Below are 13,531 nucleotides of genomic sequence, written 5' to 3' on the forward strand. Positions count from 1 at the left end.
TGTGGAGCAAATAGGGCTGCAGTCAGTCGTGTGTTGCACACACGTGCACACTTCTGTCTTTTTACGAAATTAAATGCATTTATGAAGGAAAAACTTAATTAATACGAGATGTCATGTAACAAGTTTTACTAAAATTTTAGTTTATTACCGTTTCTTTTTTTAATTTTTTTTTTTTTCAGAAACACCAAAATGCCCAGAAGCGCCAGTGCCCTGCACGCGCTCGTGTCACCTTGCACGCGCCGGCGGCCACCGAGCACTATATATATATATTTGGTTTGAACGTCTCGGCCCCTGAGACGTGGTGAGAAGAACGAGCGCGAACTTCACTCGGGTTTGAACAGTAAAGCCGGAGCAAAGCAGGAGACAGTGAGTAAATAAATGATAACACCAGGGATCAATAGGGTTTCATTCTGCATTTCTATTCCATAATTTACTTAACCCAGAGTAATAATGACAGCGTCGCTCGCAATGCCGGCTCCTGTAAAAATGTAGTGGAAATATGTGCTTTCGAAACAATTCTTTTAACACTATTTGGCCCTTACTTTTGTCTTTATGTTTTTTTATTATTTTATTTTATTTTTTTTTTAATTATTTTCAGAATACATTGCATTCACACATTTCTGAATATCTGTGAGCATGTCTTACGAGTCTGGAAAAAAACAGCAGCCTTTTCTTGAAAATCCAAGTAAATATAATTAAATATTAAACCTTACCGAAGCAACTTGGCGCGTGAACACTGGTGCCCACTTTTGAAATAAAATTAAAATATTTTGATTTATGTGGAGACTAATTCTAAATACTAAACATGGTTAAAAAAGAAAAAAATGGTAGTACAAAATTCAATCAAAAAGCAGTTGTATAAACAGAAAATATTTCACTCATCTTTCATTCGACATCCATTTATAATGAGAATTCCGAAAATACGCATCTTAGACAATTGTAAAAGTAAGGGCAATATATTGTATTTGTCAAATACATTAAAAAGTAGGAATATATTTATGAGTCAGTTTTAAATCATTGAAAGTCGAGTTATTACTTTTATTACTTTTATTATTCATTTTGCTGTACAAAACAACTTCATTGTCGATACAAATATTCGGTGACAGTTCAGTGCATGACGTCAGAAGACAGGAAAGGAGATGGAGTGAAGAAAGTATGAAATTGTGGGATGATGAAATTGTGAAATTGCGAAATTATATATATAAAAAAAAGAAAATGTGGGAATTTGCAAATGAAGACATGACAGGATGACGAAACTATGAAATGGTGAAAGGATGAATTGATAAATTATGGAAAAAGCCACGAGGAACATCCATGCCGTCTCACAAACTGACAGGTGCCAAAAAGTCTCGATAAATTAAGGCAGGAAATCTTCACGCGATCAAATCATAAGACACTTAAATACAGTCTTGATTTCCATCGAGAATATTCTACAGGTTTCATTCCTACAATGCACACATAGGCTTCATTTTTTAATTTAATTTTGTACAAGACCTGAACACAAATGTACAATAACATCTGTACATATGTGGATAAGTGCAATAAATTAAAACACAACTCAAACAAGTAAAAAAAAAAACAAACTAATAAATGAATCTTAAAAGTAATAGATGGAAATCATTACATTTGTTAAACACACATTTCCACGAAGTCTACAACCTAAACGAGTGATAATTTACATGTAAACAGTCGACCATATCCTCGAACCCGCGGCATCATGTGTCGTGACGTCACGGCACGTGCAAATAGTTCAAAGCTAGTGTCACCACGCGCCGCGTGCACGACTGCAACCGTGCATGTTCAAAAAACAGAAAAAAAACTGCTTTCCATAAGCCTCGTTCACATTTGATCAGTAACATAATTTTACATCATTCATAATTCATATCACAGCAGTGCATATGTATTCGTGAAAGAGCATTATAATTAACCATTAAATTACACTACATTTTGGTCATTCAGTCATTCTCCATATTTTTTACTCATTAGTTCTGGGAAAAAAAAAACAAACGCACGGAACACAAAAAAACAAAATATTAATTAATAGATCAGTGTCAGTGAAAAAAATCAACATGATTTCCCTAAAAGCCCTAAGAATATTTTGTCCCCAACAAAGTTATAATTAAAGTTAACTTTTTATAACCAAAACTTCAGAAAGCTTCCAATCACTAGATCGTCTTTCATGCGAACTTCAGTATTTTCTGTGGACCTATTGAAACAGTTAATAAATGTTACCGTTGTTTATGCAAAACAAAGTGTAGTGTGTAGAGCACGACCTGTTTCTTTATTGCATAGTGTGTTTCTTTCCCTTTTATTGCTTTTTCACCTATTTCGCACGATGGAAAAAATACATTTGAAATATGACAACCGAAAATGTACTAAATAAGTTCACTGTGTCTCGAGCTCTGCCGACGCGCAGCCTTCCCGGCGCTGGGTCGCGATCATATAATTGGACTAATTAATTAAATTAAAATGGACGTCACAGGAGGCGAAACGTTCCGAGCGTGCGCCACACGTGCCAACGTAAAGACTGGAAAAGCGAGCGCGCGCGTCCCCCCCCCCCCCCCGCGCTACAGCTCAAGGACGGACATATCACTATGGTACTACGAACACACGGAATTTGGTTTTCTTGTTTCTTGTCCATAAAAAGGCTTCCATGACAGACATTAAATGCGTGTGTGCGCGCGAGAGAGTGTTTTCTCTTTTTGTCTTTCTCGAATGTTTCGTTAAAACACACATGATGAGTGGCGCACGCGGAGCAGCTCGGTGCCACTTGACAGTAAGTTACATTCTGCGCGACTGTCAGTTGTGAAAGGCGGCGCTCAGGTCCTCGTGCGCTGGGTAGGCCTGGCCGCGCACGTGCACGTCGTACGGGAAGCGCGCGTCGGAGGAGCCTCGGAACACGGCGCCCTGGCCCAGGCCGGCGCGACTCGGCACGGCGCAGTAGCGCACGCCGGCGTAAGGGCAGTTCTTGGACAGCTCGCCCGCGTCCTCGTGCTTGAGCGCGAAGATGCCGTTGAAGTTGACGGGCGGGCTGTGCGGGCCCTCGAGCTGCGGGCTCGCGCACTCCGGCGACGCGCTCTCGTAAAAGGACTCGTAGGCGCCGCCGCAGTAGCCGTAGGCGCGGAAAGCCTTGGCGCCGTCCGAGCCCGCGGCACCTCCCGCGCAGCTGCCCGGGTGCCCCGGGGGCGTGCCCGCGCCGGGGCTGGGGTAAGGCGCGTACAGGGCGTCGTAGGGCGAGCGCGCGCACAGGGCCGCGTCGGCGCCGCCGCCTGCGCCGCCGCCGTGCTCGGCCACGAAGGCGCGCGCGTTGAGCTGCAGGCAGCCGGCCACCAGGTTGGTGGTGGGTTGCGACAGCCCCTTGCAGAGGCTCTGCACGAAGGAGAGCAGGTCGGGCCTCCTGCCCGAGCTCAGGATCTCTGAAAGCGCCCAGATGTAGTTCTTGGCGAGCCGCAGGGTCTCGATCTTGGACAGCTTCTGCGTCTTGGAGTAGCAGGGCACGACGCGGCGCAGGCTGTCCAGCGCGTTGTTGAGTCCGTGCATGCGGTTGCGCTCGCGCGCGTTCGCCTCCATGCGCCGCAGCTTGACGCGGTCGAGGCGCGCCTTGCTCGTGCCCTTCTTCTTGCGCGGCCCCCTGCGGCGCGGCTGCCCGTGCTCGTCGGGGCCCTCCTCGCTCTCCTCCTCGTCCTTGTCCGACTCGTCCGCGGGGCTCCTGCGTTCGCGCGCCTCCGGCACCGGCGACGGCTCGGCTTTGGGGAAGGGCTCCTGCTTTCGGACCCGGAGCTCGGCCACTAGGTCACGCGTGAAGTTGGCGCCGAACTGGCCCTCGGGCATCACGGTGGGCTCGTGGAAGGGGAAGGTCGGCATGGCCCTGTGGGCGCGAGAGCACGGCCGGTAACGAGCGGGAACATGAGTGGGATGCGATCGAAGAACGGTCACCACCACCCCCCTACTCTTCCCCCCCCCGAGATTGACACGAGGACAACTTAAACTTAAAGACAAATAAATTGTTCAAAAAAACTGAAAAGAAAAGAAAAGCGCCCCCGTTTCACCCGGAACTGGCCAAACAACGGCAGCAAATGAGAGTTATGAACAATTACAGTTATCGAATAAATCTCTTACCTTCAAACTAATCAGCTGCCAAAACTGATATGATAAAACAGGCGGCAGCCGCAGCCAATGGGCGCCACACACCCTGCGCTCATTATGACTGCATTACAGATAATATTTCAAAGTGTGATACCAGTGGTGACACAGAATAACACCGACATTGATCACTGACTCCGGCTGTTATTAATTTTCTTAATTTTTATTGACTTGTCACGATGTTGCCGCATTTCTACCACAAAGCCCCGGTCTAGTCACATGACCCCCGCTAATAAATTAATTTCCTCCCCGCCGGTCATTATAATTTCTTACCTGAAATTTGCAGCAACATTTATACTTCTTCCTCCATGACCATGTCTTATTTAAATGGTGTTTGTTATGTTTTGATTTCTAGCGCGCGCTCACCGCCATCCTGTCGCCGCTCTCTCCTCTCCGCCCGTTTCTTTTCTCTCTTTTTGAGAAATGACACCGATGCCAACCGCTCGAGCTGGTACCCATGCCATCTGGCGCTGACGTCACGTGGCCGCCGCCGCCGCTGCCACGTGGTCCTACCGCTCCCCCCCCCCCCACACTCCCACCCTACTCCCACCGCACTCCCCCGTCCCGCGGGAGCGTCTCTTCCACAGCGCGCGTCTGGCGCCCCCCCCACCATAAAAAACCATTAAAATTCCCTGTCAACGTGTCGGACGGACAGGACGGGACCCGCATTCCAGCATCACCTGCACGAGGTGTGTGCGCGTGGGTCTCTGCTTCGCGTGTTTTTATTTTTATTTTCTTTCGTGCGGGTGACAGACCGGAACGGTTCAAGTTCAGGGAAAAATAAGTTTATGATTTCTTGTTGTATAGCAGCAATAATTACACTTTCGTCCTGACGCAGAGTTATATTTATTTTATTTACACAGATACATAAAATCGTTGTGGTGGGTGTCCACCCCAGTGCTCAAAAAAGCCCAATTTCCCTCCTCCAGTACCTTTAATAACTCCATCCATTACCACTGCTAATATTTTTTGTGCCCTTTGATAACTCACAAATTGTGACACTATAAATTATCTACACACTGTATAACTTATTTTATACATTCTGTGGAACCTGGTGTTCCTGTCTTTGTACAGTGGTAAATCACCTGGTACTTTATACACTAGTAAATATCGCTTGGTACTCAGCACACTGGTACCACACCTGGTATTTCATACACTGGTAAATCACCTGGTACTCAGTATACCAATACTTTATATGCGAGTACACACACACACACACACACACACACACACACACACACGCACGCATTTTCAGAACCGCTTGTCCCATACGGGGTCCCGGAGCCCACCCGGCAATGCAGGGCATAGGGCCGGAGGGGGAGGGGACACACCCAGGACGGGACGCCAGTCCGTCGCAAGGCACCCCAAGCGGGACTCGAATCCCAGACCCACCGGAGAGCAGGATTGTGGTCCAACCCACTGCGCCACCGCACCCCCTATATGCGAGTACATCACCTGGAATTCTGTGCCTTGGTACCACACCTGCTACTCCAGGCTCTATACAAGGTACCTAATTCAGTATTCGTGTGTGTCGTGATGATGCAGCCACAGTGGGCGTTTCCTCGTACCCACGTGTGGCTCATGGGGGATTTTGGGCCGCATCCCGGCATTTGTCGCTGACACCCATCTGCGCTGCTGTTTGCGAGGGGAGCGTGTAGCGCTGCGGCGGGTGCAAACAGCTGCACGGATATACACGCATGCACACACAAACACACGGATGGGTGCCCACTCGTACACACACGCAAATACTTACCCGAAGAAATAAACATTATGATATAAACAGGAACAGCTACGCAATGTTCCACATGCACACAGGATACACGCTAATGCAAAGGCAGGTATAAACACAGATTTAGACACTGAAACACACACTGTTACACACGTATAAACACACAAAGACACATTCTTCGGTGGCGTTCGAACCTCTTCGGTGGCTCAGCTGGCACCATGCTTTCCGGTCTAGTGCACACACCAACATCTGATGAGTCAAACTTCCCATTTCAGACTAATCAGTTGACTGCACTAATTGCAAATGCAAATATGCAAATTCGTATTAATTAATTACTACGTTAATTAGTTCTTTGCTCTTTTCGGGCAATAAATCATCGCGCAGGAGAGGGGCGAGAGGCCCTGCGCCATTTCACTCCACATAAAATTTTAATCAGCCATCTCTGGAATACCTTCCGTCCAATCCAATCCGCAACCGCAGCTTCAACTCTCAGCCGCCGACATCTATCCGCCCTGAAGGTGGAAATATATAGTAGAGTTACGAGAGAGAGAGCATGAGTGAGTGGCTCCTATCACATCTATCACACTTGCCTCAGATGAGCGTTCTACCAGTGATTTAATTATCACATCATCAACTTTTAAAGTGATAGATGCGAAGAGAGGATGCTGGTTTGCAAAGGAGGATGCCGGTGCAAGGGTTGGGGGAGTGTCGGGGGGTAGGTGTCTCCAGTTGTGTTGCTGAGGATGCTATGCCTCTGTATGGACATGCCGTTACCAAGACGACGGAGGGGTTGCACTAACTGTCGGGAAAGATGCTGAGTGTGCTTCTAGAGGACGGTAGTGTGTGACTGGAGTCAGTTTCTTGCATTTTCAGTGGAGTCGTCGTGCAGGAAGAGCTGATGCGTTGTGTCATTGTACTGTGGTTTCCGTGGAAGCGGGGGAGAGGGGGGGAGAGGTGGCCAGGGGCAGAGCACTAAAGGAGAAGTAGCCGGAGCCTCAAATGGAAACAGGCAGTTCAGACACCAGATCAGGGGGTGAAGCTGACAAGGCAGCACATGTCAGAAGAGAGTGCAGGGTGCACACAATAGGCTGTGGGGGGAGTCATCAGAGTGCAGTGGGTGGAGCAGGCTAGGGAACAGGGAGTGGGGCCTGCAACAGGAGGAGCAGGAAGTGGTGTGGACAAAGTACCGAAGTATAGAATGACCAAAGTAATGGGGGTGAAATGACCAAGGAAACGGGATGGCGCTGACAAGGCAACAAGGGGACGAACACACCAGGGGGTGGAGTGACCAAGGGAGCAGGGGGCGGAGCAGCCAACGGAGCAGGGGCAGTAGAGAATAATAAATCAAAGGGCATTGTAGCCAAGGAATAGAGGGCATTATTATTTATTTATTCATCTCTTTAATTATTTATCATTATTTGTATGTCCGTATGGCTTGGTTACATATGCTGTGTGTATGTATGTATGTATACGTTTATTGGTCAAACATGAACCACAGCAGCTTGTCAGTCTCGCTATGGGTGTGAAGTGAAACTTTATAAACTGTACTGCTATTCCACAAAGGGCTGATGATTTTTATCTGTGGCATTTATGATCTGAACATAATTTGTGGACACAGACAGCATGTGGAGGAAAATGACTTTAGTCCAGAGCAGACCACAACCGAAGCGGGGGAGCGTGAGTGTCGGAACACATATTGCGGGTACCCAGGTGTGAAGCCATGACTGCAGTCCTGGTATGAAACAAAGATGCATGAATTATTTATGTGTTTTTTAGGAATATTTTATGTAAATTTGTTCTCAAGTGTGGGAGGCTGTATGCTACGGGCACAATTGTTAAAATTTCTTGGCAAATATTTTATTTACTAAGTAGCAGGAATTACAGAACACTTTTATTTATGATTATTTCACTGCAAGAAACTGAGAACGCTTGCCGTTGGACCCTTTTATTTGTTTACAGACCTGTTTTTTTTTTTTTTTAACCAAGTTACTGGTGTAAATTGGATTCCTCAAGGGTTTAAATTCAGGAGAAATTTTGGCACTCAGTCTTGCAGGTTTTAGCCAAAATCCTTAATTTATATACCCCCCTCTGCTCTTAGATATACTATAAGCTCATGACCCTAAACAACTGTCAACAGGCTGATGTTGCAGTGCGAGAATCACAGGACAATGCGGCAGCAGGTGGGTGGCCACTGCTATTACCTTGTGGTGAAAATACCCTGGTGTGAGTCCCTGGTCCTGCCGCAGTACCCTTGGTTAAAGTATTTACCCTGAACTGATACTGTAAAAAGGACCCTGCTGTATAAAAGGGTAGCTTCTTATACAATCCTACTACTGTAAGCTGTCAGGGAGAAATGAATCACATAAATGAATAAATGATGATAAAGGCATCAAGCATTGAGAGCAAGTGTTGCTTGCCATAAAATATAATAAAAAGTATATGCTTTAAAGCATGAAATATACACTTGAGAACCATATATTCTAAGAGTATTGCTGCCTGTGTCCTTCTCCACACGCCACATACCTGTTCGGTGTCCTGTTCTCAGCTTTGAGGGAAAGGCCCGTTGCTGCATGTCCACTGAGGAAGACGAATTTATTGCTCATTAATAGCCATAGGCTGTGTTATGAAACTGTCGCATTTGCATAGGCCAGTATTCACGAGTTCATCATCCACAGACCTCCAAGGCAGCAGATGGCACTGTGGTCTAGGGTTGTTCATCGCCAAAGTGAGTCATACTAAGAACGTTAATAGGCTTTCTGATGTTGCTCTTTATGCTCCGGCTGCCGAACTGATAATAGGGGGGTGCGGTGGCACGGTGGGTTGGACCAGGTCTTGCTCTCCAGTGGGTCTGAGGTTCGAGTCCCACTTGGGGTGCCTTGCGACGGACTGGCGTCCCGTCCTGGGTGTGTCCCCTCCCCCTCCGGCCTTACGCCCTGTGTTGCCGGGTAGGCTCCGGTTCCCCGCGACCCCGTATAGGACAAGCGGTTCTGAAAATGTGTGTGTGTGTGTGTGTGTGTGTGTGTGTGTGTGTGTGTGTGTGTGTGTGTGTGTGTGTGCCGAACTGATAATTCAGTGGGGGTCCGTTAGCAGGTTCATCAAAAGTATGTGTAGGTGTGTTGGCGGTGAGGCCCAGCAGTCACATGTCCATGCAGCTTGTTCATGTTAAACAGCCATTCCTTGTCGGGGAGAATATCCAGATGTTTTCCAGCTGTGCTGGTCCAGTCCACAGGCTCACGTGTGCTGTGTTTAGATCACACAGAAGAGCACAACTGTTAAGGACACTATGTTACACCACTCAAGTCCTGGCAGGGTTCCTGCTGTGGTGACTTTGAGAAAATACACTGCTGTCATCATGGATGTGTAAACATAAACAGCGAATACTCAGTTAAGATGTAGACATCTTACTCTGAGCATCTAACTATGTGGGCAAAAATATGAGATGAAAAAAATAGAAATATATAAAACGTTTAGAAAAATATGTAAAGCAATGATGAGAGGGGGTGCGGTGGCGCAGTGGGTTGGACCGCAGCCCTGCTCTCCGGTGGGTCTGGGGTTCGAGTCCCGCTTGGGGTGCCTTGCAATGGACTGGTGTCCTGTCCTGGGTGTGTCCCCTGGCCTTATGCCCTGTGTTGCCGGGTAGGCTCTGGTTCCCCGTGACCCTGTATGGGACAAGTGGTTCTGAAAATGTGTGTGTGCGCAATGATGAGAGAAAGTTTTCTGTCCAGTCAGTGTTGTGGGGTCCTTATTCTGTACACCTGGAACAGTAATGAGGCCGACGAGGGGTCGACAGCAGAAATGTGACGTAATGCTGAAGGGCCACGATGTTCATTAAAATGACAAATTATTGTGGACACGTGAAAAGGTTTTGAACTTGTGAGCAGTCTTTATAAATGTAGATATTAGTCATTGTTAGCTGATGCCTTTGTCCAAGGTATCTTACAATTCTAGTTTTACATTTTAAGATATTTACAAAGACATATCCAGCTCTGTAACTTTTTGCACTGTTATCTGTGTTTGTGTTTATGTAGGTACTGCATATTGTCATGAGAAAAAAATTTGTGAAGCCTTTGGAATTTTTCACGTTTTTCTATGAATGTCTCCTAAAACGTGATCCGATCTTCATCTAAGTCATGAGTAAATAAATGCAGTCTTTTTTAACTCTTTGTTTTAAGAGCACATGCAACATTTTTTATTTCCATATTATCTTTATCAAACACATGCTTTAAACAATCAAGTTCACTGATGGAAAAAATATATGAACCATATATATTTCAGTGATATATGTTTATTTAATATGTGGTGATATGACCTTTATTGGTCAAATATTATATATTACTGTTATATATATATATTATATATATATATATATATAAATAAGTACTGTGTGTGTATTTATTCATATGTACTTTTATATATTTTATATTTACCTTTAAGTCTTTGGGGATATCTCTGCTGCATACTGTTAGATATACAGCTAAATGGATATATACAGTACTGTGCAAAAGTTTTAGGCACTTGGTTGGGGAAAAAGCTCTAAAACTTCCTACAGAGATTAGTTACCATCCATCATCAACAACCGCTTGTCCCGAGTGGGGCTGCGGCAGGTCTGGGAGTCGAATCCTGTTTGGGGTGCATTGTGATGGACTGGCGTCCCATCCTGGGTGTGTCCCCTTCCCCTCCAGCCTTGCGCCCTGTGTTGCCGGGTTAGGCTCCGGTTCGCCACGACCCCGCTCAGGACAAGCGGTCTCAGACTGTGTGTGTGTGTGTGTGTGTGTGTGTGTGTGTGTGTGTGTGTGTGTGTGTGTGTGTGTGTGTGTACTTTCTTTCTTTAACAACATCCAAAACCTTTACTGTAATACTGTAACTTTTTGCAAAAGGAATGCTTGGAAATCTAAAATATGCTCTTTCCCATTGACACTAATGCAGAAGACATTAAATAACCATCTAAAACAAATATTTTTGGGAAACATCTAAGTGTCTAAGACTTTGTACAGTGCTGTAAATGTATTTTCATTCTTTACTGCTCTTTATGTATGTTTGGATGCTATAACAACAACAGCAATAATAATAATAATAAAAATAATAATAATAATAATAATATTGACTTTTGGTTCTTGTTATTAGAATGCATTAGCAGTGCTAAGATAACGGATGATTTATAATGACTTATGATGAGAAATGGCATTTGCTTGGGCCTCTTCTCGGCTGCACGCTTCTTTTCTCGGCCGATCTGACAGATCCATCTGGTCAGCGCGGTGAAGGCCTGCGTTTACTCATACTCTGGCTCAGTGAGGCTCGCCTCCAGCCTCCACCGTGCCGCCCACCGCCACCCTGCGCCGGGCTTCGGCTGCCAGCCCAGCCGGCCATCGTGTTTCTTCTTCTGGGACCAGGCTCCACAGTTCTGAGACACGCAGACACACGCGCACACACACACGCGCACACACACACACACACACACACACACACACACAAAAAGGGAGTCCAGCACTCAGCATATGCGTCGCCAATCGGTATGCAGCGCTAATGAGATGCTTTATGGGGCTTCGAGCTGTCGGATTCGGAATTGATTTAAACCTCTGTGACTGATCTTCGGGGTGTAAGAAAACAATATAATCGCCGTCTATAATAAAGTGCTGGTGAAAGCAGAGCGGCGCACAATTCCCAGAGACACGACCCTCTGGGGTAAGCAACACATGTACATCTGTACAAATGCGACACACTCGACATATTTCACACGCTCATCAGTGCACGTGTCTGCGTGCGGTTTTATGAACATTATTTCAGTGTGTGCTCAGCGCAGATCTGAATCTAACTGCAACGACCTCGACAAACAAAGGTGTTAAAGAGTGAAGCGGGGGAAGGAAAGCTAAACAACAAATGCGTGTGTCAGGGGATAAAAAGATGGTGACAGAAGCGACTTTGCAGGTATAAGATTATTACACATAATTCAACACAATACACACGTTTTACAGTGTTCTGAAAAGATTATGTCTTAGTTACTGCATTCGTAACAAAAAATTTCTGCTGTTTGATGTGGTAATGATTTAATGGGGTCAAGATTATTGTGGGCTTATGGGTGTAAAAGCTGCCCCCAGGTGGACCTCACAGAGGGAACTCACCTTGACTTTGTGTGGTAGATATGGGTTTGTAGATGGATTATGGGTACCATAATGTTCCACTGACACCTGCTGTGTAACGCACAAAGCTGCAGGACTCATATTCATGTTGATGCTGAACAAGTGCAGACGAGGATTACTGCACTGTCTCACACCCTGACCTCACAGTACAGACTGACAGATCTGCTTTACGTGTGTGGGTGTGATAGGATTGTACAACCAAACACAGACAACCAAATGCCCTTCTTTGTGACTGTAAATTCTCCTTTATTAATTTTCAGCTGGGGTTAAAGGTGTAACGGCAGTTACCCTAAAGGAGATGCCATGTCATTGGGTACTAAATGAGAATTTGCCATTTCACCTGCATGATATGTATTTGTGATGGAGGATCCTCATATGACTGTAATTATGGTTATTTAATTTTTTAATTTTTCTGCAAATTGACTCACAATGTTAAGTTACATGCAGTAATTTACCTATTTATAAAGCTGGAAAAATCTTACTTTTATTAGTTTTTAAAATTTTTGTCACTTTTATGTCCAGCATAAATACCTTTTGTGAAATATATTGGGGAATTAATTTTTTGGGTAATATATTTTCATTATAGCTTTTAATGTACATACTATATCAATACATTCAAGTACAGTGCTGCTTGAAAGTATGTGACCCCTATAGGGATGGTCATTATTCTTGTACAAAATATTATAATTAACATAAAATGGTTAAATAATTATGATTTACACACCTGATTCTGCTTACATACCTGGTTCAACCAATGACACTTGGGCTTCGCTTATTTTTACATCTGCACTACTTGCGTGTTTCTACTACACACATGATTTCCTCTAAAGCATTATATGTCATTACAGACCTGTTATATCACACGCTGCCATGTTCAGTTCCCGGAATGAGAAGACGGACCCAATTGCAGGGCGAAAAGACTTTTATTATGGAGGATCCGAAAATCGTGGTCACTAATAGGCGGAGGTCTTCGATGTGCAATCGCTGTTTCAGGGGAAATCCAGAAAGCGAGGTCGAGTATCAGGCAATGGTCAAGAACATGGGAAACAAACTCAGGTAAGGAGGTAAGGAGGGTTCCACGTCAGTTGTGGTCCTGCCGTCACCTTTTATGCCTCCATCCTTGCCGAGCCCCAGGTGTGCTTCGTTCCTCCGGTGGCGTGGGCATGACACATACAAAAGACTGCTTCTCATCAAACAACCATTCTGTGATAAAATTAAGGGACACAAGGCCTTCACATACTTTTAAGCAGCACTGTAGATATTACCCAGTATATTTTGCATTATTTCATGTATACAAATGTTTGTTCTACGTAATACTGCTTCACTATATATGAGTAAAGGGGGTGCGGTGGCACAGTGGGTTGGACTGGGTCCTGCTCTCAGGGGGGTCTGGGGTTTGAGTCCCACTTGGGGTGCCTTGTGATGGACTGGCATCCTGTCCTGGGTGTGTCCCTTCCAGCCTTATGCCCTGAGTTGCCAGGTAAGGCTCCATGACCCCATGTGGGGCAAGGGGTTCAGAAAA

General features: G+C 45.4%; 1 protein-coding gene across 2 annotated transcripts; it reads right to left on the minus strand.

The window, feature by feature from the left end:
• Positions 1–1,103: 1,103 nt before the first annotated feature.
• On the minus strand, positions 1,104–4,589 carry LOC108932644 (neurogenic differentiation factor 6-A-like). Of its 2 annotated transcripts, none has more exons than XM_029255084.1 (2): positions 4,417–4,589; positions 1,104–3,868 (listed from the first exon to the last, which is right to left on the minus strand). In XM_029255084.1, exon 2 carries the CDS (start codon positions 3,862–3,864, stop codon positions 2,800–2,802), a length of 1,065 nt encoding a protein of 354 aa, XP_029110917.1. In that variant the 5' UTR covers positions 3,865–3,868; positions 4,417–4,589; the 3' UTR covers positions 1,104–2,799. The 2 variants fall into 2 exon arrangements, with proteins under 2 accessions (XP_029110917.1, XP_029110918.1); XM_029255085.1 differs by having other exon boundaries at positions 4,510–4,541.
• Positions 4,590–13,531: the final 8,942 nt, after the last annotated feature.

This window comes from Scleropages formosus, chromosome 9 (assembly GCF_900964775.1).
Source record: "Scleropages formosus chromosome 9, fSclFor1.1, whole genome shotgun sequence".
Taxonomy (NCBI): Eukaryota; Metazoa; Chordata; class Actinopteri; order Osteoglossiformes; family Osteoglossidae; genus Scleropages; species Scleropages formosus.

What these genes read in the sequence shown, in the direction of transcription:
- LOC108932644 (XM_029255084.1), bottom strand. Translation starts at nt 3,864, where the DNA reads ATGCCGACCTTCCCCTTCCACGAGCCCACCGTGATGCCCGAGGGCCAG.